The sequence below is a fragment of the Carlito syrichta genome, unplaced genomic scaffold, assembly GCF_000164805.1.
Source record: "Carlito syrichta isolate Samal-C Ts95f unplaced genomic scaffold, Tarsius_syrichta-2.0.1 Scaffold169039, whole genome shotgun sequence".
Taxonomy (NCBI): domain Eukaryota; kingdom Metazoa; phylum Chordata; class Mammalia; order Primates; family Tarsiidae; genus Carlito; species Carlito syrichta.
Genome location: NW_007113135.1, coordinates 46734 through 71837, shown reverse-complemented (window position 1 = coordinate 71837; position 25104 = coordinate 46734). Strand labels below are relative to the sequence as shown.

Genomic DNA, 25104 nt, shown 5'->3' with positions numbered 1-25104 from the left:
TTCCTGCTACAAGTGCACAACAGTCCTGTGTGCTGCCTGAGACACTAAATGGACCCTTTTCGGAAAACTGCCAAAAGCACATGAGATTCTGTTCTCTTTAAACAAGTGTGATCAAATTCTGTTCAGCTTTTTCATGTGTAAGAGAAAAAGGAATTTCCACATACAGAATCTCACTCCAGTGCTTAAGCTGTCTCACAGCTGTTAATATGGGGATTTCTGAAAATGATCACACACACACACACACACACACACACACACACATGACAAAAGCTTTCACACTTGATGAAAAACTAAATAAATTTTACTAAATGAACAATTCCATATCTTTATAATAAATTCTGTGTCCTGAGCATTCAGTAAACACATGAGAGGCCTTTTTAAATATTTTTGTTCCAAATGTATATGTGATCAAAGACCCAAAAAGAATTTACTTATCCACTTAATAATTATTAAGTAATTTGTTTCTTTCTATCTCAGAGAGAAAAATCCCAGATGAAGATTTCATCATTTTAATTGATGGATTAAATGAAGCAGAATTTCACAAACCGGATTACGGGGATACAATTGTATCATTTCTGAGTAAAATGATTGGAAAATTTCCTTCTTGGCTCAAACTAATTGTAACAGTTAGGACCAGTTTACAGGTATGTGTTTGTTTGCTTTTAAACCATGTTATTCTCCTTGGAAAGGGCTTAAATGGGAAAAGTTCTAGGTTTTACTTCTCTTGGTGATAACACTTTCTAAGCTCCTGCCATATCCTAGAGCACTGGGAAGAATTTCCAAAGACTTATTCTTATGTTGTGAGATTAGGAGATATGATCTAGAAGGAGCACTCTTTGTATATGACTCTCAGATTCCCATTCTCATTGTTCCAGATAAGGTTTGGTTAAATGGCTCTCAAAATAGCATGAAAAGAAGTCCATTTTTGTAAACTCTGTCCTGAGGACAGCAGTGCAGAGAAAGTCCCAATCACTTTGACTTTTATTTATCATTTTTTATCATTTGATGCAAAATTCAGTTCATTCTACAGTCTAGAGTTGAATTTTCTGGGTCTTCTCCCTTCTTCTACTTAAATAAGTTTTCTTTTTTCTTTTTTCCTTGAAGCAGGCTCTTTGTTGCCCAGACTGGAGTACAGTGGCACAGTCAGAGATCACTGTAGCCTCGAACTCCTGGGTTCAAGTGATTCTTCCCCCTCATCCTCCAGAGTAACTGGGACTTCAGGCCCAAGCCACTGTGCCTGGCCTTAAACACCCTTCCTGTATCCTGAAGGTGGACTTATCTTCTGCCTGTGCCTTCCGCTACCAAATATTGGCAATATTAGGACTTTATATGAAATTTACTACAACTGGGAGATAATTCAATAATTTTTTTATTATTATTATGTTCCCTGCTCACTTACTGGTCACTTAAGATGGCCTGGAAGAAGAACAAGGAATATGAGACTGAGCCTATAAAAATATGTGTTCTGAGGACAAATGACTCCGCCTGTAGCTGAGTTGGTATCTCCCGTTCTTTATATGTTCGCACTTGGTTTACAAGTGTTTCTCAGCCTTTTTTTAACCTGTCCCCTCTTTTGACAAATATTAATATCTCAAACATAATAAACTCACTCCACTATTTTGATGTAACCCTATAATAATAAGTGCACAGAAAGTAATAAGTGCATTTAAGTCCCTCCTTTTCCCCTCTCCTGGGCACTTAGTAATTCCTATATATTGACCAGTTTGCTTTACTGCCTTCTATATTTCTAATCCATACCACCACCTGGCAGATGTTTATTATTAATCTCAAAGTAATTTGAGTTAAATAATGTGACTGAATCAACATAAATGCAGCTTTACAACTAAAAAAATGTATATAACCTATTATTATTAGTCAGTAGATTTATTGTTAAGAATAAATTGATTGTTCTGGAATAAAAGAAACTTCCAGAAACACCATCTCTGACCACTTCTACCAAGTGTTTGCTTAAGAGATATTACCTTTGTACGAATTCTCACATAGTGTCATGTTCAGTCTTAAAAGAATGCCTAAGACTGGATAGAACCGATGATTTCAATTTTTCAGCTATGCCAGAGAACAGAAAAAGTACTTCAATTAAGAATTGTTTTAAATATTTTCTTTCAGTTATGACACTAAAATAATTCATAGTTTTTAAAAAATGGACCCTCATTCATAGTTGATCATTATCTCCACAAACATTTTTAAGTCCTTGGAGTATCTCTGGCTCTGTTCTAAGGGTTGGGGATTCATCAATGAGCAAGACAGACAGTGTCCCAGCCTCTGTAAAGCTTATGTTTTAGTAAGGAGCCCAGACAATCAATAAGTAAAAAGGAAACATATTCTAAGATGGCAGGTAGTGTGTTAAGTGCTATGAAGGAAGATAAAATAGCATGAAGGGATGGGTGGAGATGGTAGTTGTTTTAGATACAGTAGGGAGGCAAGGTGTCTCCAAGGAGCCTTATACGTGTGAGATCTGATCTACCATTTTCTAGGGTCGGGGGGGGGGGGTCAGAGTCTCACTGATTGAATCACCCAGGCTGGAGTGCAGTGGCACACTCATGGCCACCGCAGCCTTGACCTGCTGGGCTCCGGCGATCCTTCTACCTCAGCCTTCCAAGTAGCTGGAACTACAGGCGCACACTACCATGCCTGGCTAATTTTCTTACTTACTGTAGAGACGAGGTTATGCCATGTTGCTCAGGGTTGTCTTGAAGTCCTCTCACCTCGGCCTCCCAAAGTGTTAGGATTACAGGCTTGAGCCACAGCACCCAGCCCTGATCTACTTTTTAGAAGATCTCTGTCTGCTGGCTCTCTAGGCAGTAAAATCAGGACATCAAGAATGGAAGCAAGTACAGGCGAAAGGTGATGGTGGCGTACACCGAACTGGTAATGGTGGAGACCTACAAAGTGGGCATATTTGGACTCTTATTTTGAAGGAGGGTCGAAAGGACTGATGTGGGTGTGAGCAAGAGCGAAGATTCTGTGATGAATCTTGGGTTTTTCATGAGCAAATGGGTCAGTGGTGATTCAAGGAAAATAGATCACAGAGACCTCCTAGGGTTTTGGTGGTGGGGTCAATAGTAATGCCATTTATTGACATGGGGAAGTTCTGTAGTGGGGGACAGAATTCAGTAGTTCTGATTTCGTCACATTGTTTGTCTATGAAACATCCAAATGTAGACATTGACGAGACAGATACACAGTGGGAGAGGACTAAGCTGGAAACAGAACATAGGCATCATCCGCATACAGACACTTAGAACCATGAACTAGATAAACTGTTTTAGGAAGGGAAAATGACTGGGGAAGAGGGAGGAATAGAGACCCATGCCCTGGGAGGGCTGGGGAAGAAAAGAGAAGCCCACCAAAAGGCTAACGAGAAAAGTGCAAGTGTGCTCAGAGGGAGGCGAGGGGCCTGCTGCAGAGGTGGAAGGTGCAGGCAGCAGTGCTCCGCACCGCTGAGACAGTGAGGAAGCTAAGAACTAAAGCTTGATGTCGATTTGGCAAAGTAAAGATTACTGATAACCTGGACAAGAATCATTTCAGCAAAGCCGTGAGGGCACAGCCTAACTGGAACAAATAAAGGAGAGGGTGAAAGGGGAGAATTAGAAGCAACAAACAGAAAACTTCTCTGTGAAGTTTTGCTAAAAATGGGAACAGAGATGCAGGCTAGTAGCGGAGGAAAGAAAATGGGGTTCAGGCCAGGTTTGGTGCTCAGTCTGTAATCCCAGCACTTTGGGAGGCCAAGGTGAGTGGATTGCCTGAGCCTGTGGGTTCAACCAGCCTGGGCAACTTGGCGCGACCTTGTCTCTACAATAAATCAAAAATTAGCCAGGTGTGGTAGCACATGCCTGTAGTTCCGGCTACTTGGAAGGCTGAGGCAGAAGGATCGCCGGAACCCATCAAGTTGAAGCTGGGGTGGCCATGAGTGTGCCACCGCACTCCAGCCTGGGCAACAGAGTGAGACTCTAACTCATAAAAAAGAAAAATGGGGTTTATGTGTGTGTAATCCAACTAAGAAGAAATTGACGCAGGAAAGAGAATGGGTACTCACAGGAGTTCACAAGTAGAGAAGAAAGGGTAAAACTCAGTGCCTAAGAGTCGCCACAAAGCCCTGGCACCTTCCCCCCAATATGATCTCCAAGCAGATGACCAAAGTTTCTGTAATTGGAAATGTTCCTGGCCAGGTGCGGTGGCTCATGCCTGTAATCCCAGCACTTTGGGAGGCCGAGGTAAGAGGCTCACCTGAGCTCACGGGCTTGAGACCAACCTGGGCAACTTGGCGAGACCTCATCTCTACAATCAATTTTTTTTAAAAAATTAGCTGGGCATGGTGATACATGCCTGTACTTCCAGCTACTTGGAAAATTGAGGTGGAGGGATTACCTGAGCCCAGTAGGTTGAGGCTGTAGTGGCCATGAGTGTGCCACTGCACTTTAGCCTGGGCAACAGAGTGTGACTCAAACTCAAAAAAAAAAAAAAGTGTTCCTTTCAGCTAAGGCATCTCCAGGCGGCCAAAGTTTAATGAAGTCATTTTATTAGGGGATTAGAAAGCCATGTTTTTCAGTGGCATTCTTTGAATCCTTACACATTTCTCTTACTGAATTGTACTTTGGCATTATACCTCATTCACACTAAGAAAAATCACAACAAAAGAGTTATGTGGCACTCCATTTTATATTTAGTTTAAGGGTAATGTTTGGAATAATGACCATGAAACCATTCCTAAAGTTCTCTTTATGGAGACCCATAAAAAATTGTCTTAAGTCTCAGTGATAGGAAAAATTGTGCCCATCCTACACAACAACTGTGTTTTAGTTTAAGGATATGAATACTTGATCATATCTTCCTCTTTTCTTTGGCCACTCAGAAGGTCAGAATAAATGTGTAGGCCTCGTGGTTTATCACAAGATTTAGGGGAAACTGAAGGTCTTTCTGTCTCTGTCCCTCTCTCTCTCTCTCTCTATCTCTCTCTCTCTCTCTCTCTCTCTCTGTCTGTTTTAGGAAATCACCAAGCTGCTGCCTTTCCACAGGATTTTTTTGGATCACCTGGAAGAGAATGAAGCCATAGACCAGGACCTGCAGGCTTACATCCTGCACCGGATACACAGCAGCGCCGAAATCCAGAGCAACATCTCACTCAATGGCAAAATGGACAACACTGCCTTTGGCAAACTCAGCTCTCATCTCAAAACCCTCAGCCAAGGGTCCTACCTATACCTGAAACTCACATTTGACCTCATAGAAAAAGGCTACCTAGTGTTAAAGAGCTCTAGCTATAAAGTAGTTCCTGTCTCGCTCTCAGAGGTCTACTTACTGCAGTGCAACATGAAATTCCCAACCCAGTCTTCCTTTGACCGGGTGATGCCTCTCCTGAATGTGGCAGTGGCCTCGCTCCACCCACTGACTGATGAGCACATCTTCCAGGCCATCAATGCTGGTAGCATTGAAGGCACTCTGGAGTGGGAGGATTTTCAACAGAGAATGGAGAACCTCTCCATGTTCCTGATCAAGCGCAGAGACATGACGCGTATGTTTGTGCATCCTTCTTTTCGCGAATGGCTTATCTGGAGAGAAGAAGGAGAGAAGACCAAATTTCTATGTGATCCCAGGTAGGGCATAGATCTGTGATAAGCAGTTCTGAGTCTGTGTTATATTTATTGCATGGAGCATGGGGATTGAAAGCAGTGAGAAGTTTCTTTATTCAGCATTTCACATGGTAGAGACCTCATCTCTGTTTCTTCTCAAGGCAAGACTATAATGAGGTTAAGTAATTTATTGTCTCACAGTGTTATTTCCTGGAGACTCAACATCTGCGTAGATATTTAGCATGCTACCCTGCATTTCTGTGTTTCCTAAATAATTTTAAATGTCCCCATTAGGAATGACAGGCTATATTATTAGCTGCTTAACAGACTTCCTCAGTATTCTTCAGATGTGAACAGAGAATTGATATATTGTTCATCTCTCTGACTTACAGCAGAATCATTTAAAAATTATTGCTCTTGTGAAAACCTTATCATCATTAAAGTCACCAATCGCTAACCTTATTAAAGTCTAGCCAGTACTAAGATTTATACCAGAAAATAGAATCTTTAACCTCACAGCTGAGAAATGTTTGATGAGATCAGCTGGTCTGTCCATTCTGCTTTTAGATAAATAAGGTGTCATTCCTATTTTGCTATCAAGGCCTTAAGATGCTGAATCAGCTTGCAAAGTCATAGGTGAAGAAGCGAGGAGGGACTAGAATGGGGTGGCAAATACATAGTGTCTACCGCCACTGCCCATCCTGCATGCAGCAGAGTTCCTGACTTACCCCAGCTCCTTTTCCCAGTGAGCTTGAACCTGACTTGAGAATGTTTCTCAACTCGACAAACTAGACAAGATAAGAAGCCTTCTCTTTCTGTTGAGACCTCCTTCTCTAGTGTCCTAGGGGAGTGTGCTCTCTACTTCTCCACACTAACACTTTTAAAGAGTCATTCCTTTAATAAAGTTGGTGTTTTCAAAAGCTAGGTATATTACTGATTTCCTGGAAACAAAGAAAACAACAGCATAACTGGTAAAGGCAGAGTGTATTTTGGCTTGAAAAGAAGATAGGCCAGATCTGACTGTGCCTCACGCTGTGACTCATCACAGACTCAGGCTCTAACCGTGCTGGGATGTCGCTACCCTTGTGACCGTGAGAGACAGCTATGCCTGTGGACATGCTGCTCAGCTCACTTCACGCTGATTACTCAAAATCAGTGCCGGATCATGATGGCGATACTAAGCCAGGTAGTAGATTTTGTGGTGTTTTCCCCGAGAAGGAAACTTTTTTAAAAGAAACTCGCTATGGTGGAAAGAACATAAATTTTTGAGTCAGATTACCTGCATATAAATCCCATCTCTTCTAGGAACTGTGACCTTCGGAAAACCTTACATCATGTTTCTGAGACTGAGTTTGCTTATCTACACAGAGCAATGAACATGTCTTCTTTCTAGAGTTGGTGAGAGTTAAGTGAGGGGTTGTGTAATGCCTCGAATAACACATAACACACAGAAAATGCTCAGGGCATGTTCAGTTTCCTCTCCTCCCTTTGCAAGAGTAGACCAATCGGATGGCAGCAACAGTCTTCTGCTATGAGCATTTAGGGGCACAAGTTTCTAAAAAATAAACCAAAAAAAAGCCAAGTCTTCTGTGAACCGCATTGCACTCCTGCAAGGTTTTCGCTGTAAACCCTACGGATACTCCTGCCAGCACTTAGCAGGTAGAGTCAGCAACTATGTCTGTAAGAAGACACAACTAGGATTGCCTAATAAACACTATGTCGGTTCCCAGAGGAACGTGGCTAACTGATCTGGACTGCAGATCCTGGGGCATCTCCAAGGATTGAAAGCTGAGAGATCCAAGGCAGCCCAACTACCAATGAGTTACCAGCTCATAGTAGATGAAATCTACAGGAATCTCAGAAGAAAATGGGTCTTGAGCCAGGCACGGTGTCTCATGCCTGTAATCCGAGTACTTTGGGAGGCAGAGGCAAGAGGATTGCCTGAGCCCAGGAGTTCAAGATGAGCCTGGTCAAGTTGGTGAGACCTCGTCTCTATAACAAGTCACAAAATCAGCCTGGCATGGTCATGTGTACCTGTAGTTCTAACTACTTGGAAGGCTGAGGCAGCAGGATCCCCTGAGCCCAGCAGGCCTAGGCTGTGGTGGCCATGAGTGTGCCACTGCACTCCAGCCTGGGTGACTGAGGGAGACTCCAACTCAAAAAAGAAAACAGAAACTGGGGCTTGGCTGCACACGTGGCTCGGCATCCCAGCACTTGATCCATTGGGAGTCTGGAGCACAGAACCCCGAGGGCCAGCACTCCCAGCTTCAGGTGCTGTATAACCTGCTCCCTGGTGCTTGAATAGCACAGCTGCTGAGAGGTCATCATAGTTCACTTAATGGCAGAGGACAAAATCTGTAAACAGGACCACAAGTAATCAAAAAAAGCTTCCTTAGGCTTCATTTCAGGTGGAATCCAGCCTCCTCAGCACTTGGTGGCACCAGATTTGTTGCTGAAATATTGAAGTATTGGTCTCAGAGCTTGAGGCTCCTGGGTCAATGAGATGGAAATTCACTAAGAATGTAATGCTGTTGGCGGAGCCCAGGCAGTCCTTTCTCAGATTTCTGCTGCTTCCATCCAGGCCAATCTGATGGCATGACTCTCCTGACAGGTGTGCCTCTGGGGCCTTCTGCCTTCTGCCTCCCCCCTTACACATTGCTCCCCCACCTTTCTCCCAATTCCCCACAGCATCGCATATGTGCTGATAGACCAGAGAGACCAACTCTGCCCCTCTGAAGTCATACCACGTAAGCCAGGGCCTGACGGTGTCTCTCTGTGGTGTAAAGAGAACTAGAAGCAGCACAGCGTTATTTTCTGGTCTGTTTCAACACCAGTTGTTCACCCTGAACCTGTTGACCTTATAAGGGAATCAGCAGATGAAAATATTTTACCCAAAATATTTTTACCAATATCTCTTGGTCTTGGTCACCCAAGAAGGCAGCTTCTGCCCAAGGTGGAGAGAGTGCTGGAAAAAAGAAATAGCAGAACCAGAGGGCAGTGCTACAGCCGAGGCGGAACTTTCTCGATATGTCAGACCGCCTGTTGTCCCGGAATCTGGGCAGAGAATTGACAGAATATCTAACATTGCGTAGACGTGGAATTGTCACAAAAAGAGGCGGTTTAGAGATGACGCCTTTTCTTGGCTTGGTAACAGGGTGGGTGTGTGTGTGTTTATCAACTAAGCAGAGTATCACTGGGGAGTCTTGCAACATCAACACCAGCAGGGTTTCTTGCTTTCATTTTGGATAACAGTGTGCCCTTGAGGGACTTAGCAACCTTCAACCATCTTAAAAAAGTGCTTTCCACTTTTTTTGTCCCCTGTTGGTCAGTCATCAGTCCTGTGTCATAGTCCTTTGGGCACTGAGATATCAGATTACCACAGTAATCCAGTAAACTAATACCTGCTTTTATGCTTGTGGTAGGGAGGTAGAAAACCCATTTGAAGCAACTTGTGCATTTTCAGTAAGGCATCTGAGGGAAGCAGTCACCAGCCTTTGTTATCCAAACTACAAATGACTCTGATAGTCAAAATTTAAGGCCTGTAGAGTAGACAGTTGAGGACCACCAGCCTTGTGGTACTGTCCAGTTTCTGCTTGATATTTCCACACAACTTTTGGGAGCTCTGAATACATCTGAATTCTTTTTTCTCTCTCCGTTCCCATTTATATCTACTTTCACAATATCTTGCTTCTTAGATTAACATTTTGATTTGTATTTTATGAAAGATTTTGACATGAGGATCAGAAGAGTCAGATGCCCCTTTTTTTTTTTTGAGTTGGAGTCTCACTCTGTCGCCCAGGCTGGACTGCAGTGGCATGCTCACAGCCACTGCAGCCTCAACCTGCTGGGTTCAGGCAGTCCTTCCACCTCAGCCTGGAACTGCAGGCATGCGCCACCATGCCCAGCTAATTTTTTGATTTAGTGTAGAAATGAGGTCTCACCAAGTTGCCCAGGCTGTTTTCAAACCTGTGGGCTCAGGCAGTCCTCTCACCTCGGCCTCCCAAAGTGCCGGGATTCTAGGCGTGAGCCACTGCGCCCAGCCAGCTGCCTTATTTTTAAAAGTTTGAAGTTAGCGGTAGGAAGCTTGTCTGTTGTGACCCTGCATAATGAGTATTGAGCTGATACAGCCTAATGAGATTGTGTTATGGAAGCCTAATTTGGTTTAGCCAGATTTCCTCCAACTAAGAGTAGCAGATCTTTTGGCAGGGGATGGGAGAAGGCGGCACAAGCCCTGCCTGTTCCTACGGAGACAGCCGGCTGCTCACCTGATTCTCTCTAGCCAGAGGTGATTAATCACAGTGAGTGGTCTGTTGCAATTCCAGTAACTTACTTGGCAGTGTCAGCCAGCGAACTGTTCACTGGAGACCTGACGTTCTGCGGCCCATTCCACAGAGCAAGGGCTCAGAGGAGAGGTCACGTCTAAGAAGAAAGTAGGCTTCCTCCCCAGAGAAAGCACAGCCTGGTTCCTACAGAGCCCATGGCTCCGAAACAACCACAGAAGGCTGACACTGGCTTTTTCATCCCAGCATGAGCCTCCAGGCAGGATAGCATTCAGCCTTGCCCTCGTTGAAGCACTGACTTGAGACCATCACACCTGCAGGCCACTGCAGGTTCCCATCCCAAGTCCCTCCCCTGGCCACTGGGCTCTGCCTTCTGGAAGCCCTGGGAGAGAACCTACGCAGCGGCAAAGCGCGGGGAGAACAGGGAGCTCCGGGCACTGTCAGCCCTTGGGCGGCTGGGGAGCCTGAGGGCGGAGAGGCAAGTGTCGCGCACCTTCCGCTCACCCCGGGCTGTTGCAGGCGCTGCAGCTCCCTGGACAGCAGCGCCTGGCCCGCTCTGGGTTCAGCTTCGCCCCGCCCGTGGTGCCTCTCTGTCCCGCATGGGGGTGAGCCGTCTTGATGGCATGGTGGCCCATGTGACCTCCAGGGACAGACTGCACTGATCCATACCGTTACTGGAGATTTGTCAGATCTGCCTATGGATATCTTCCCTTATTTTGCAGTTTCTAGCCCCCACTGGCATTAAGAGTGAACTTGAGACTCACATCTGAAGTGGTACTCCAGCGACCCAAGGTCACAGCCTTGTGATATGGTGAAAGGGAGGAGTTACATGAAATCTGATGGAATGGGGAATGTGTCCAGTTTGCCAACACATGAATGTCCTTCAGCTTTACCCGTTTGCTTTCTTGCAGCATAAATCATGGGATCCACACTTGTTAGTCAGATAGGCAAGCTGTTCCCATCTTTAAAACTGTCAGACCATCAGAAGACGAGCCACAGCAACAGTTTTCTCCCCTTTTCCCAATCCAAAATGCTGGTAAAAAGCTAGTAGGCCGGGTGTGGTGGCTCAAGCCTATAATCCTAGCACTTTAGGAGGCTGAGGTGAGAGGATTGCCTGAGCCCACGGGCTCAAGACTAGCCTGGACAACTTGGCGAGACCTCATCTCGACAGTAAATAAATAAGCCGGGCCTGGTAGCTTGCGCCTATAGTTCCAGCTTCTTGGAAGGCTGAGGCAGAAGGCTCACCTCAGCCCAGCGGGTCGACGCTGGGGTAGCTGTGAGCATGCCACTGCACTCCAGCCTGGGCAACAAAGTGAGACTCCAACTCAAAAAAAAAAAAAAGAAAAGAAAAAGCTAGTGATCATAATTCTTCCCAAAATCCAGTTAAACAGAGAACTTCTTGTACTTACTATCATAAACACTCATGAGAAATTTGCTAAGTCAGTGTATATACAGCGACATAGTTCTGCCTGTGATAAGTTGGAAAGAGAGCATCATTGTTTGACTTGGCAAGCATAAATGCTTACCATTTATTCCATCATGGGATACTTACAGGCCGGGCACAGTGGCTCACGCCTGTAATCCTAGCACTTGAAGGAGCTGAGGCAGGAAGACTGCTTGAGGCCAGGAGTTTGAGACCAACCTGAGCAACATAACAAGATCTCATCTCTACAAAAAATAAATTGTTTAAATTAGCCAGGTGTGGTGGTGTGCACCTGTAGCCCCAGCTACTCAAGAGGCTGACACTGGAAGATTGCTTGACCCCAGGAGTTCTGGGTTGCAGTGAGCTGTGATTCCATCACTGCACTCCATTCTGGGGAGCAGAGGAAGGCCTTGTCTGTTAAAAAAAAAACATAGAAGAGCCAACTAATGAAAACACAGAGACTTGTATTCTTCTGCGGTGTTTGGTTTTGCTACAAACATGTATGTTGAAATATGCTTATGTAGCTTTTTTGAGGTGAGTATTAAAGTAGAAACACTGGGTAAAATAAAAATCTAAAAGGAAACAGAAGTAGGGCAGGTGATTTAGGGAAATTTTTGGTGCTGAAAGTAGCATAGGAAATAGAAGCTAATTTGTCCTGTGAATGAGTTTCTGAAGCAGCACTGGTTGTAGCAAAAGATAAGAAGCTCACAGGTTTTCCAGGTTGTCTGCCAAGATTAATGGCACGACGGTCAGAATGAACTGTCACCAGCTTAACGGGATGTGACAGCTCTTGTTCTTGTGTGCGTGTGTGAGTAGAGCAATTCTCTCAGCCATCCCTAGAGACTTCCCAAAGCAGATACACTTAGTAAAATCAGCATTCATAGCCGTCTGTCCTCTCCACCATAAGAGCCCACAGCTACAAGACATGTACGTACTGTAGCCATCACATGTCTGGTGTGTTCCATCACCCATATTCTGCTTGTAAGTATCCATTTACTTCCATCTCTGCGGACCACATCCCGGGTGCTCACACGGGTCACTTTAGTCCCCTGTTAATAACTGGTCTCCCCTGCTGCCCGCCTGCTTTCCATTCTCCACCAGCAGCCAGAGCAACTTTTTAAAAACACAAACCAAGCTGGGCTCGGTGGCTCAGCCTGTAATCCCGCGCCTTTGGGAGGCTGAGGTGAGTGGATTGCCTGAGCCCGCAGGTTTGAGACCCACCTGGGCAGGCGAGACCTCGTCTCTACAATAAATCAAAAAATCAGCCGGTTGTGGTAGCGCGTGCCTGTAATTCCAGCTACTCGGAAGGCTGAGGTGGAAGGATCGCCGGAGCCCAGCAGGCAAGGCTGCGGTGGCCAGGAGCACCCACTGCACTCCAGGCTGGGCGACCGAGTGAGACTCCAACTCAAAATAAAAATAATAAAATAAAAGTAAAAAATAAAAACACAAACCAGGTCACGTCGCCTCCCCCTGGAGAGCCTTCGTGGCTTTCTGTGATTAGAGTGAAACCAGAGCCAGATTGCTCAAAACTCTGTCTGTACGCAGATTGCTTCTGGGTGGAACTCATTCATTTTCCCTCCAACTCAGAATTTTCCGCTGGTTCCTAGAACTTGCACTTCCCACCTCTGGGCCTTTGCATATAACAGTTCCCTCCCGCTGCCTCTTACTTTCCTGGCTGGCCACCCCACCCAGCTGGATCCCTCCTTGCACTTGCAGGTCCAGAGGGGCTTCCGCCTTAGCAAGCAAGTCCTCCTGGTGTTTATCTGAATCAGATCACCTTTTTGCTTCCTTTCTCACACTCACCACAGCTCAGCATTCATTTACTATGTGGATATTCAGCTGTTGCCCACGGTTCCCTCTAGAATATGACTGAACTCAATGAGGACATACGCCTTGCTGCCCCTTGTCTTCCTCATGGTGACCAGGGTGCCTGCCAGGGGCAATGCATGCTTGTACACTTGCACACACACGCACACTTGGAGAGTGTGCAGAGGAGTGGCAGGGGTGCTGATTTTAAGATTACACCTTAAAGCGGTTGAGAAACGTTTCTCACGTCCCTATAGATCGCGTCTGTGTGCTTTGTTGTCTCCAGCCCTGCCTCAGGAGTAAGTGAAGACATGCATTTCAGCAAGCATTCTGAGAACCGGAACTAAGTAATACACTTAAGGCTCTGGGTTAAGCACTGCTGAGGATACAAACATAAGTAAGACTGATCTGCCTTCTAGATCTTACAGGTCAGTGGCTTTAACAGCCACATTTACAGCTAGCTCTAATTCAAGGCAGAGGGCTACACTAAGTATAGCAGAGAGCTGAGGGGCATAGAGAAGGAAGGGAGACGGGACCAACCTTCCTGTGCCAACTGTTGGTGTTTCAGACCATGACCGTTCTAAGGAGTGCCAGCTTCCCGGTCTCATGCAGCCCTGCCAGCTGCCTGAAGTCGTCTTTGCGGAGCAGAGAAAACCAGTGAAGTGATAACAGGAGAGACCAGTTGCGGGAAAGTGTGAGGCAAAGTGGGAGAAAACAGCAAAGCACTGTCCACGCTTGCGTATTTACAAAGAGAGAATGCTGCCCTGCCCATTTGCCCAAGGCAACTCTTGGGTAAGCTTCTGGTTTACTTTCATCAGGCACTTCCACATCTAGATTTAATCTGAAGCAGCACTGGGTGACTAGAAATAAATACATTGTGAACTCAACTTCCATGAGAAAGCCAGAGAAAGAAGGTGCTGAAGTGGTTACAACTGATAGGCTAATGACGGAAGACGGAATTTTAGCAAAACTGTGTGGGCCTCGAGAATGGATGGCAACAAGCAGACTGTGAGGTGTAGCCACCAGCAAAGTCTAGCCACAGGTGGAATTTTTTTTTTAGATTGGAAAGCATAGTTTATTTCGAAAGTAAATCAGAGAGAGAGAGAGGAGATTCTAGTGTAGCCCTCTGCCTAGAATTAGAGCTAGCTATAAATGTGACTGTACCTTGGGGAGGTGACCAAATCTAAGAAAACATGGCGGCCATAGTTCAAAGAGCATATGACATGGCCAGTGTAAAACAAAACAATGGCCCAGGTGGAATTTTTAAGATGAGATGTGAACGAGATCAGGACTGTCAGTCTGTTCTCAATATTTGAGTCATTTCACAGCCTATCAGTGGCAACAGAAATACCTGCAAATTCAAGGTCAAATGGAGGAGTGAGTTGGAAAGTGAATCTGGAAACCCTTCTATTACTCTCCCTTGTCCCCGTGTGGTTAGCTTCATTCAGGAAGCATTCATTGAATTACTCTTCTACACTAAGGTCTGTGCTAACCACTAGAGAAACACGTGAATAAGACACCCCAACACTAAAGGCATCACACTCTAGAGGGAAGTCAGACACATGGCAGTTGGTAGTAGTGCTGTAGTGCAGCGTGCCATAGGACCCTGGACAAAGAGAAAATACTTTGCAGAAGAGATGACATGTCAGTTCAGCCTTGAAGGATGGTTCGAGTTCTGTTAAGCATGGGATTAGCAACTTGGGTGGATTTAGAGTCTGTCGTATTCATGATCTATCACAGAAACAAAAAACAGTACCATGTATTCTCACTCATAAGCAGACCTTGAACAATTATCATAATACTATGAGAAGGATTGGCGGTAGTGGGAAACTGCCAGGGGAGAGAGGGGCACACCTCATCCACAAGGGGACCTGCATGATCAATGTTCATATCCCTAACCCTGCATTGTACCCCACAGTTTTAGAAAAAAAGCAGCAGCATGGGACTGGGATAGCACTGTAGGCAGAGAAAAAAGGTGGCAGCAGTAACAGAAGCAAGGGGGAGTATGAAGGTACGAAGTGCCTCTGGGGAACTGACCCACTCTGATGAGAGACTACGATGCATAAGTGGAGAGAAGGGCAGGAGGTATCACTAGAAAAAAGCCCTAACTGCCATGTTTAAGACTTTATTTTCAGTCAGGGTCTCTCCTGGTTGCCCAGGCTGGAGTACAGTGGCATGATCGTGGCCCACCGCAGTCTCGACTTCCTGGGCTCAGGCGATCCACCCGCCTCAGCCTCCTGAGTAGCTGGGACTGGACTAGAGGCGCATGCCACCACCATGCCTGACTAATCTTTTGATTTTTTTGTAGAGGTGAGCTCTCACTATGTTGCCCAGACTGGTCTCGAACTCCCGGGTTCAAGCATGCCTCCCACTCGGCCTCCCAGAGTGCTGGGATGATGGGCATGAGCCACCGCACCCAGGTGCCACGTCTGAGACTTTCCAGTGTATTCTGTAGATAACTTTTTGAGGCGGAAACAAAGATCAGATGATTCTGCTGGTGTGAGGATAGCTCTGGCAAGCAGTGTGTGGAAGATGTGCTGGAGGGAGAGGAGAGAGGAGGCTGAGAGCTACAGCCGTGGCGCAGATGGGAAATGCAAGCGTGGAGAGCAGGTGTATGTGGGAGAGCCTTTTTTCGAGATGCGCAGAAGCACTTTGTCTGTGTGTGTGTGGAAGGTAAGGCTGGAGGGAACCCGGTGACTTCAGAACCCACCTCGAATGACGGGTGCTGGTGATGCCCCTCACCGATCGGAGCTTTCTGAACGGAGGAAGGTGGAAGAACAGGCTCGTGGTCGTTTGTGGTCGGTGCCTCCGAGGAAAGCCACACAGAGCACTCTTAGCGATGTGACTAGGAAACGGACAGAGAGAAGGCTCGTCACGCGTTCCCAGCAAACAGAAGAATCCGCAGCACCCAGTTGGGTCACCCAGGCTAAAAATATGAAGCAGGCAGTTTGGGAGCACACAGACACAGCGACACTGAAATGGCAGAAGAAGGTGTTGAGCCAGATCATAACCCAGAGGGCTGTCAGAGTTAGCAATGAGAAAGAAAGATCAGTGGAAGTCGGAGGAGAAGGCCAGCGCAAGGAGAGCAAGTGCCCCAGGATCTCGCCCTGCCGGAAAGTGAAGGCTAAGGGGCCACTTGTGGCTTTTGCAGAACACTTTGAGTGCAACGATCGGTACCAGAGGTCTAATGTCCATGAGTCAAAAATTAAACGTGAAATGAAAAGGTGAAGACTGCTAGCTTAGACTGCGTGTACTTCCCAAAATGATAGCACTGAAGGAAGGGAAAGACTTGACCATGTTAGTAGACACTGGGGAATGGGCCAATACAGAGTAAGAAAGAGACACAGCATAGACGAGAGAGGCTGCAGGTGACGAGGCCTGGGAGCCTGGCTGTCAGGAGGAGGCACCCGAAAGTCCCTTCCTGCCCAGGGATGTACATTGGCGTGGCTAACAGGACAAACTGATTGGAACTTCCAGGGACCCACATCGTCTCACTTCCCACACTGCGATTTCTACTGGGGCTCAGGAGCTGTAGAAAATGCTGTCAGTGGCTCAGCCTGACATCCCAGCACTTTGGGAGGCCGAGGCAAGTGGGTTGCCTGAGCCCATGGGTTTGAGACCAGCCTGGACAATGTGGCGAGACCTTGTCTCTACACTAAGTCAAAAGTTAGCCAGACGTGGTAGCGCACCCCTTTAGTTCTGGCTACTTGGAAGGCTTAGGCGGAAGAATCACTGGAGCCCAACAGGTCATCACTGGGATGGTCATGAGCATGCCACTGCACTCCAGCTGGGATGATGAAATGAGAATCCAGCTCAAAGAAAAAGAAAAAAAAAAATACTGAGCTGTGACCAAAAGATGCCTTTGTCCTTTTATAACTGGCAGAAAGGCAGGTGGAGACGGGACGATCCTTGGCAAAAGCGTGACCTCCTCCGTGTCCTAAACAATGAGTCCCTGATGGTAGCCCTGGAATTTCTCTGAGGAACCAATCTGACTGGACTAATCACTGTGTCAGATCATCCTGTGAGTTACTTTTTCGCAAACAAAAGACCCCTGGTATCACAAGAGAAACTCCACTTAAAATAACTTACCTCTTTCACCTTTAGTTCATGGCGGGCTCTGGTGGAGAATTGATCGATGATACCACAGTTTGAGTCCTCTCAGTTAGGTGTCTTGTGGACTTAAAAGATTATTTCCTTGGCCAGGTGCAGTGGCCTATAATCCCATCACTTTGGGAGGCCGAGGCGAGGGAATTGTCTGAGCCCATAGGTTTGAGACCAGCCTAAGCAACTTGGTGAGACCTCATCTCTACAATAAATAAAAAAAAAATAGCCAGACGTGGTAGCGCGCACCTATAGTTCCAGCTACTTGGAAGTCTGAGGCGGAAGGATCGCCAGAGCCCAGCAGGTCAAGGCTGCGGTGGCCAGGAGCATGCCACTGCCCTCCAGTCTGGGAAACAGAGTGAGACTCCAACTCAAAGAAAGGATTATTTCCTTTTGGCTAGGAACAAGTGACAGCAGTTAGGAATGGGGAGCCTTTTATATGGAGGCTAGTAGGGACAGAAAGTGACTTATTACTGTCACAAGTTGTAGCAACTTCTCTATTCTCATGGAGTCTGCTTCACAATCTTGTATCATCATTTCAATTTGTTTCCAAATGTCGAACTTATGTGATGAATATGCTTTAGTATGTGCTTGTTGCGTTGCACTGACATAGAGATGTGCTTCTATAGTCCGCCTCCTTACTCTTTCTTCATCCTTCTCTCCATCCCCCGTTCCCAGTTCCTCAAAAACTGGCTGGTCTTCTCGTTTACAGATGGGAACATTAACTACTAAAACAAATAAATCCTGTGAGATTTATCACAGTAGAAATTTATCTTTCACTCACGTAATGTCCAAAGACAACACATGGTTTGGAAGAGGTCTTCCCAGTATGGTCACTAGCCGCAGCTCTGCCATCTTTAACAGCCTGCTTCCAAGGATCCCATCTGCCAGGAGCTGGCAGATGGGGGAAGACCCATGAAGTGAAGGATAGAAGAGGCTTCTGTACCAAGTCTGAAGTGAGGAGTATTATTTCTGCCATATTTCACTAACCAGAACACTGTCACATGACCTTGCTTAAATGCAAGGTCCCTGGCAAAGAAGCTGCTTCCCAGCAGCACCTCTTGCCTGGAAGGGAGCCCAGTCTTATGGGTGGTTTGCGGTCTCTGCTCTGAAACTCCAGTCTCGAGAGGCCTCCTAAATCATCGCCCACGTTCACCTCTCTAATGATGTCTCACAGCAGCACATGTCATTTCTGCCCAAATTGTAGGACACATAAGATAGGCTTTTGATGGTAAGCAGTCCCCTGCCAGTGCCTGTAACTAGACCACTGGTCATACCTGAGCACTACACAGAATAGCCAAACACCTTAGTGTTGTTTCTCTGCGAAACTAAAATGTTGTGTTTCAAGTTTGTCATAAAAATGAATGAAATCCCTGTGACTAGAAGGATGAAAAGATACCCATGCCAGAAACATTGCCATCTATTTGTTAGCATGTTGCAACAGTACAAATAGAAACTTGAAGACTAGCTACTTCCCTGGGGTGTGAAGTGAAAATCTATTAGAAAAACAAACGTAGCACCATTGTATGTTTTGTGTAAAACAACTGCTACCCTGCTTCCAGACTGTTAAATGGGGGCATGGAAATGAGGCTTGTTTTAGAGGTCTTTCCCTAGAAGACTCTGTGACTCTGAACTCCCAAGGTGCAGAAATGAGGCCTTCCAGGCCAGTAGGTCCTCACGGCCTTGTTGCCCAGAGTTATCCAGAGTGAGCGGCATGTTTCCAGCAACTTGTACCAAGGGCTGCTGACGCCTGCAGATGAGCTGGAGGCAGTGTCTACTCTCCAGTATTCAGACGCCACCATCGCTGGCTTTTGTCTAAGCTTGTGTGGCTGTCCAGGAATGGAGGGAGAAGACAGTGCTGGGAGAGGGGCCTCAGCTCTGACCTGTGTGACCAATGCTCCCGAAATCCCTTGGATTGAAGACTGACTGTCCTGGATTGTGGTCTGCCTGAGGAATGCGTGTTCCTTTTGTCAGCTTAACTTCCACCGTGTTTTTTAGGGACCGGTTAACTCTGTCCTTATCCCCTCTCTGCCTGAGGTGACACTCCAGGTCTTCCTGCATTGACTAACGTGAATGGCATCCACATGCCAGGAACTTATCCTTGATCTAGGGGTTTCTCTTCTGGCTGCAAAGGTAGTGGGATGGGGTATGGAGGGGTCACACTTCACCTGCTGCACATGTTAAAGATTAAAGTTTTTTTTTAACCACATCATCATCTTCCCATATGTTTAGACAGTCATTTTTGGTTACTGGTCATTCCTAGGCTACTGCGCAGGGTACAAAAGAAATATCGTCTATTTCATTAAATATGTCTTAGTTTTTTTGTTGTTGTTGTTGTTGTTTTTTTGTTTTTTTTTTTTGAGTTGGAGTCTCACTCTGCCGCCCAGACTGGAGTGCAGTGGCCGCTCCCGGCCACCGCAGCCTCGACCTGCTGGGCTCCAGCGATCCTTCTGCCTCAGCCTTCCGAGTAGCCGGAATTACAGGCACACGCTACCACGTCCGGCTGATTTTTGATTTATTGTAGAGCTGAGGGCTCGCCAAGTTGCCCAGGTGGGTCTCAAACCCACGGGCTCAGGCAATCCACTCACCTCAGCCTCTCAAAGGCATGGGATTACAGACTGAGCCACCGAGCCCGGCTTAAATATGTCTTAATTCTTACCATCATCCTGAGAGATATTGTTATATCCTGTCTTACTAGGCAGTTAAATTTCTTGTCCTAGGTTATAAAACTTGTGAGTAGCAGAAATGGAATTTGAACATAGGTCTGTTTGACTTTCAAGATGAAGAGTCAACTCTGAATGTAGACAGGGAAATTTGCAAAGTAACTTAGAATCCCAAGGTGATAGCATTATATAAGCTATGTGAAACTAATTCCCTCTGCCTTCACCACTCCCCCCGTGGCCTTTATAACCACATCTGAGCCCATGGTAAAGTTGGTTAGGATAGCCATCATTTTTAATTATGGAAGGATGGCATGGCTGTGTTCACTCACACGTAAAACCATGCCGTGCTTATTAGAGCAATCTCTATTTCTTTCTATCTTCTCCCAAAATGCCAATAAAAAATGTCAAAAGTATGGTTGCTGTTTTTAACTGCAGTAAGAGTTCAGAGTTTATACCATACAAAAAAACGCATTGCTCTTTACAGTGGTAGGTTGGCTTGTTTGTTTGCTTGTTTTAACACAAATGTGCTCTGAAACAGAAACCAGGTTGCTAAATTTCTCCATGTGATCCTGGAACTAGGTTTCGGCAGAACTGGATTTCGGAAAAGCTTGGGTCAACATACCAGCCCTTTCACTTCCTGGCCATGTGAGCTGGGAATCTGTCCTTCAGACTTGCTGAGTCTCAGCTTTTCCTCCGCTGGAGTAATTTTAGGAGGACTATTTACAGTCATGCCTACAGTATAGTGTTTTTGTGAGAATCTAGGAACTATGAAGGTGTTTTGGAAACCATAAGGTAGGTAGTATGCAGGTGTGAGATGGTATTTCTAATTCACTCATGCTGCAAATACTGAGGGTGCCAAAACATGTTCACACATTTAAGAGATGTTCACCATCATCGGAAGTGTCTAGATGCTGATGTGAACCACTTTGAGTACCTCCTATAATTGCAGAAGTCAAATGTGACTTGTATTCATCTTTTGTAATAGGAATATATTGAGTATTACAATTTTAACACAGTTTTTTCCTTAAAACGTGTGCCCTTTTTTGGCACCCTCTGTAGGTACTCTTACTATCTAGCAGTACATATGTGGGCAAGCATGGCTTCTATCCAACAGTCTACTGGGCCGACATGAAAGCTGAGTGTCCTGCAGTGGGCACTGTAAGGGAGACATGTGCCAGGTACAGCAGGGACACATGGGGGGCACAGGAAAGACTTCCCAGAGGAGAGGCGTGAGCCGACACTTGATAGTTTTTCTGATGAACTACATAGGAAGGAGAATCCCAGGCAGAGGGAAAGTCTCCAGGTAATTCACTGTGTCTAGAGTTAAAGGTACAAGGTGAGGGGGTAAAGACAGGTCGACAGGAGGCAAATTATGGAAGACCTTTGACTGCCATGCTTAGGAATTTCAGTTGTGCATCAAAGGGGAGGTAAAACTAGTGAAGGATTATGAGCAAAGTTTTGATAGATTTCTGCAATGTAGATTATTGGGAAGGGCCAGGGAGCCAGCAGAGAGGAAAAGATGGAGAGAACAAGACTCCTGGATCATTCATGTGAGTGTGAAGAGAGGAGAAAAACAGCACGCAGGTTTCGTTTTAAAAAATGAAGTCATAAGGAGGACGGTTGTGAGGGAAAGCGCCAGCTTCAGAGTGCATCTCATTGGGGAGCGATGGCGGGAGAGTTACCGCATACGAAGAGCAATGCCAAATCTCGGGCTAGCACTGACCGCTGATGCCCCGTGCCCAGCACATCACGCGCTTGCTGCCTGGCGAACCCATCCGAGCCTCTCTTGTCACGCCGCTGCCTGTGTTGAAGGGAAATGAGCCACAGCCACCACCCTCACCTGCCCTGACCCACATGGCCTGCAGCTTCTCAGACCCGGTCAGCTCCAGAAGCAAATGCTGCCATCTCTAGCCAGCTGCAGTGAAGGCTAGGCTTCAGGCTGTTTTCTCAAGCGTTTAAAAAAATCAAGAAATAAAGAATATTTGTGTTGCAGATTTCAGTGTGAGATGTCTTCAGCTTAAACCTAGCTAAGTAGTCAGTATTCAGTATGAGAGAAAAATCTTCCAGTAAACATTTGAACCTCATTTGATGGAAGCATCACCAGCAAAAGCTCACTCACTACTGGTCTACTGCTTGATTAATTCATTTGACTTGAAACTGAGACCATGGTTTCATTTCTGTCTTCTGTGGCACTCCAAGTAGAAGGAGTAGGAGAGCTGTGTTACCAGTGATACAAAGAGGCCGACTGACTACTAGTTTGGTGGGCAGGAGAAAGTTCTAAGTGTCCACAGTCGCTAGAGGCCATTGCAGATATAAGAGGATACATCCCATAGGTATCCAGTGTTGTTTCTTTTTTTCTTTTTTTTTTTTTTTTTGAGTTAGAGTATTACTCTGTTGCCCATGCTGGAGTGCAGTGGCACACTCACAGCCACCCCAGCATTGACTTGCTGGGCTCCGCTCCTGCAATCCTTCCAAAAAGCAGGAACTGCAGGTGTGCACTACCATGCCTGGCTAATTTTTGATTTATTGTAGAGATGAGGTCTCGCTAAGTTGCCTGGGCTGGTCTCGAACCTGTGGGCTCAGGCAATCCACTCGCCTTGGACTCCCAAAGTACTGGGATGACAGGCTGAGCCACCAAGCCTAGCCCAGTGTTTTTTTTAATGCCAAGTTTCAGGCTTCTAAACAAATGTTATTGAGCATTTTTATATGCAGTGGACTGTGCCAGTTAATACGGAGAATATAAATAATTCAGATGTCCTTCAGAAATAGAAATACATGCAAACTCTAAACATACATATATGTCACAATCAGACACACATGCACATACATATGCATGAGCACATTAATACTTAAGTACAAGGGGGACCCAAAAAACCCAGAGTTTTGGGGGGGAGAGTGGGCCCCTTATAGTGCAGGCTTCCCCTGCTAGGGCGTTCTGGGAGCCCATCGGCATCAGTGGACCAGCCAGCTTGGTTGTGTCAGCTTGTTCGTTTTTTCTTGGAGAGTCAACATGTCTGCCATTTCATAATAGGTTATTTGCGAGTATACCTGCCCACAGCATGCTGAGTGTTCGGCAGTTTGGACCCACAGTGGCATGAGCCACCCTCCCTGTTCACCTGCTCTTGCCCCTAACCGCTCTCTTGTTTCCTGGATGAGAAAAGTTCTCTAAGGGAAGCCTTTTGCCAGTATGGAAGAGGTGGGACAAAAAGTGGCAGAAACACTAAAAGACTTCCAAGTAGACGAGTTCAAAAGCTGTTTTGAGCAGTGGGAGAAGCATCTCGGTAGGTGTATTGCATCCAGTGGGGAACACTTGGAAGGTGATTGACGTTTGGGCATGTGAGAATAAATGCACGATTTTCAACCAATTCCGGAAGGGGGGTCCAGAAAAAGACACAGATACAGGATCTAGGTGGTGGTGAAGGCTCTGAGGGTGAATACACTAATCCAGACAGGAGAGAACGGGACCAAAGATGAGACCCTAATCTACACTGACATTTGCACATGAGCCAAGTAAGAGTTGCTGACAGAGACAGAAAATGAAAACGCCATCTGGGTGTGGGATGTGTGTAAGCCTCCTAGAAATGGCATTTTGTGATATTTATACATGTGATTTGGATGAAGGACTGCCTAGGAATCTTGCAGTTCCCATTCTTTGCCCAGAGCAGATACCTTTCCCTGAGAAACTGGTTGAATGAGACAGAGTTTTGCTGGAAGGATGGCTGGACCTGAACAGTGCCCCACCCGGTGCAGAACTGTGGCATCAGAACGTCTCCAATGAGTCTCTTTTTCTTTGCAGGAGTGGTCACACATTACTTGCCTTCTGGTTTTCTCGTCAAGAGGGAAAACTAAACCGACAGCAGACTATTGAACTGGGACATCACATCCTCAAAGCACACATTTTTAAGGTAATCAGAGAAGTGGGAGCCTTTTTTTTCCTAGCAGACTTTCCTTGATATTTTGTATGTGAAGCTACCATTATTTCAGTCACTGCTTTCCAAACACGTGTTCCTGCACGATGGGCCCGTCTCCTAAAATGCGAGACTTGCTCCTCCCAAAGCCTTCAGAAGGAGAGCTACGCCAGCCGTCTGCCAGCATAACAGATTGCGAGGCTTCTCAGGAAGTGTGTGTGTTTGCTTGGGTAAGGGGCATACACACATGTATGTATGAGCTCCATGTGTGACCTGTCTTCTCTGAGGATAATCATGTTGTAACAGTTTGCTGCAGTTTTCACAGTGTCTAAAGAAAAAAACCACTGAGAGCAGTTACTCTTTCAGTGTTTTTATAATTATTTCAGTGAAAATAATAATATTCCTGGTGCTGTGGTTTTCAGACTGTCTCTCTAGAGCCAGCACCAGACTTCCCTGGAGCGTCTTCCCCAGTCTTGCTGCAAGTTGCCAGCCCAGTTTTCTTCCCACTACTTGCAAACCTTCAAAGAGCTTCATAACATCATCTTTCTCTCCCAACATTCATGAGGCTGCAGAGAAGGCACATGGTGATGTCCAAGCATCCATCTGTTATTCAGCCACTACTGAGGTGTGGTATAAGGTGCCAGGGATGCCAAGCAAAAAGGGTACAACCCCCAGTGCTAAGGAATGGATTATTCATATGATAGTTCTTAGTTAACACACAAAATTAGAGGGAGAAATTTATTGTCCTGATTTTTCTCCCCACGGTTTACTGTTGTGTCTGATAATTCTATACCCTGAAATCTCTTCAGAGTTCTTTTCCTGCCTTAGAATTGAGAAATGCAGGAGTCCTGCACAGTTCTTTGGATGAGACTTTCCCCCAGGGATACTGCTTTTTGTCTGTTTGTTTGTTTGTTTGTTTGGTGGGGGGGTTGAGTTAGAGTCCCACTCTGTCGCCCAGGCATGCTCACGGCCACCACAGCCTCAACCTGCTGGGCTCAGGTGATCCTTCCACTTCAACCTTCCAAATAACTAGAACTGCAGGCATGCAGCAACATGCCCAGCCAATTTATTTATTTATTGTAGAACAAGGTCTCACCAAGTCGCCCAGGCTGGTCTCAAACCCCTGGACTCAGGCAGTCTTCTCGCCTTGGCCTCCCAAAGTGCTGAGATTACAGGCTTGAGCCACCACACCCAGTCGGGGTTAAAGATCAAATGATTCTCTTCGGAGAGAAAAATGGTGTTAAGGGCAACTCCAGGAGCCTAGCAGATTCTCCCCGATCTGTAATGTAAACACACAGCCAGAACAACCAGTTCATCAGATAAAAGGGAAGC

General features: G+C 46.0%; 1 protein-coding gene across 1 annotated transcript in view; it reads left to right on the top strand.

The window, feature by feature from the left end:
- The window catches only part of TANC2 (tetratricopeptide repeat, ankyrin repeat and coiled-coil containing 2), a 343337-nt gene that overhangs the window by 274234 nt on the left and 43999 nt on the right, over window positions 1-25104 (top strand). The window contains exons 12-14 of the mRNA XM_021709161.1: window positions 478-644; window positions 5008-5615; window positions 23661-23769. Of these exons, the coding sequence (XP_021564836.1) occupies window positions 478-644; window positions 5008-5615; window positions 23661-23769 (884 nt within the window). The remainder of the gene's footprint in view (window positions 1-477; window positions 645-5007; window positions 5616-23660; window positions 23770-25104) is intronic.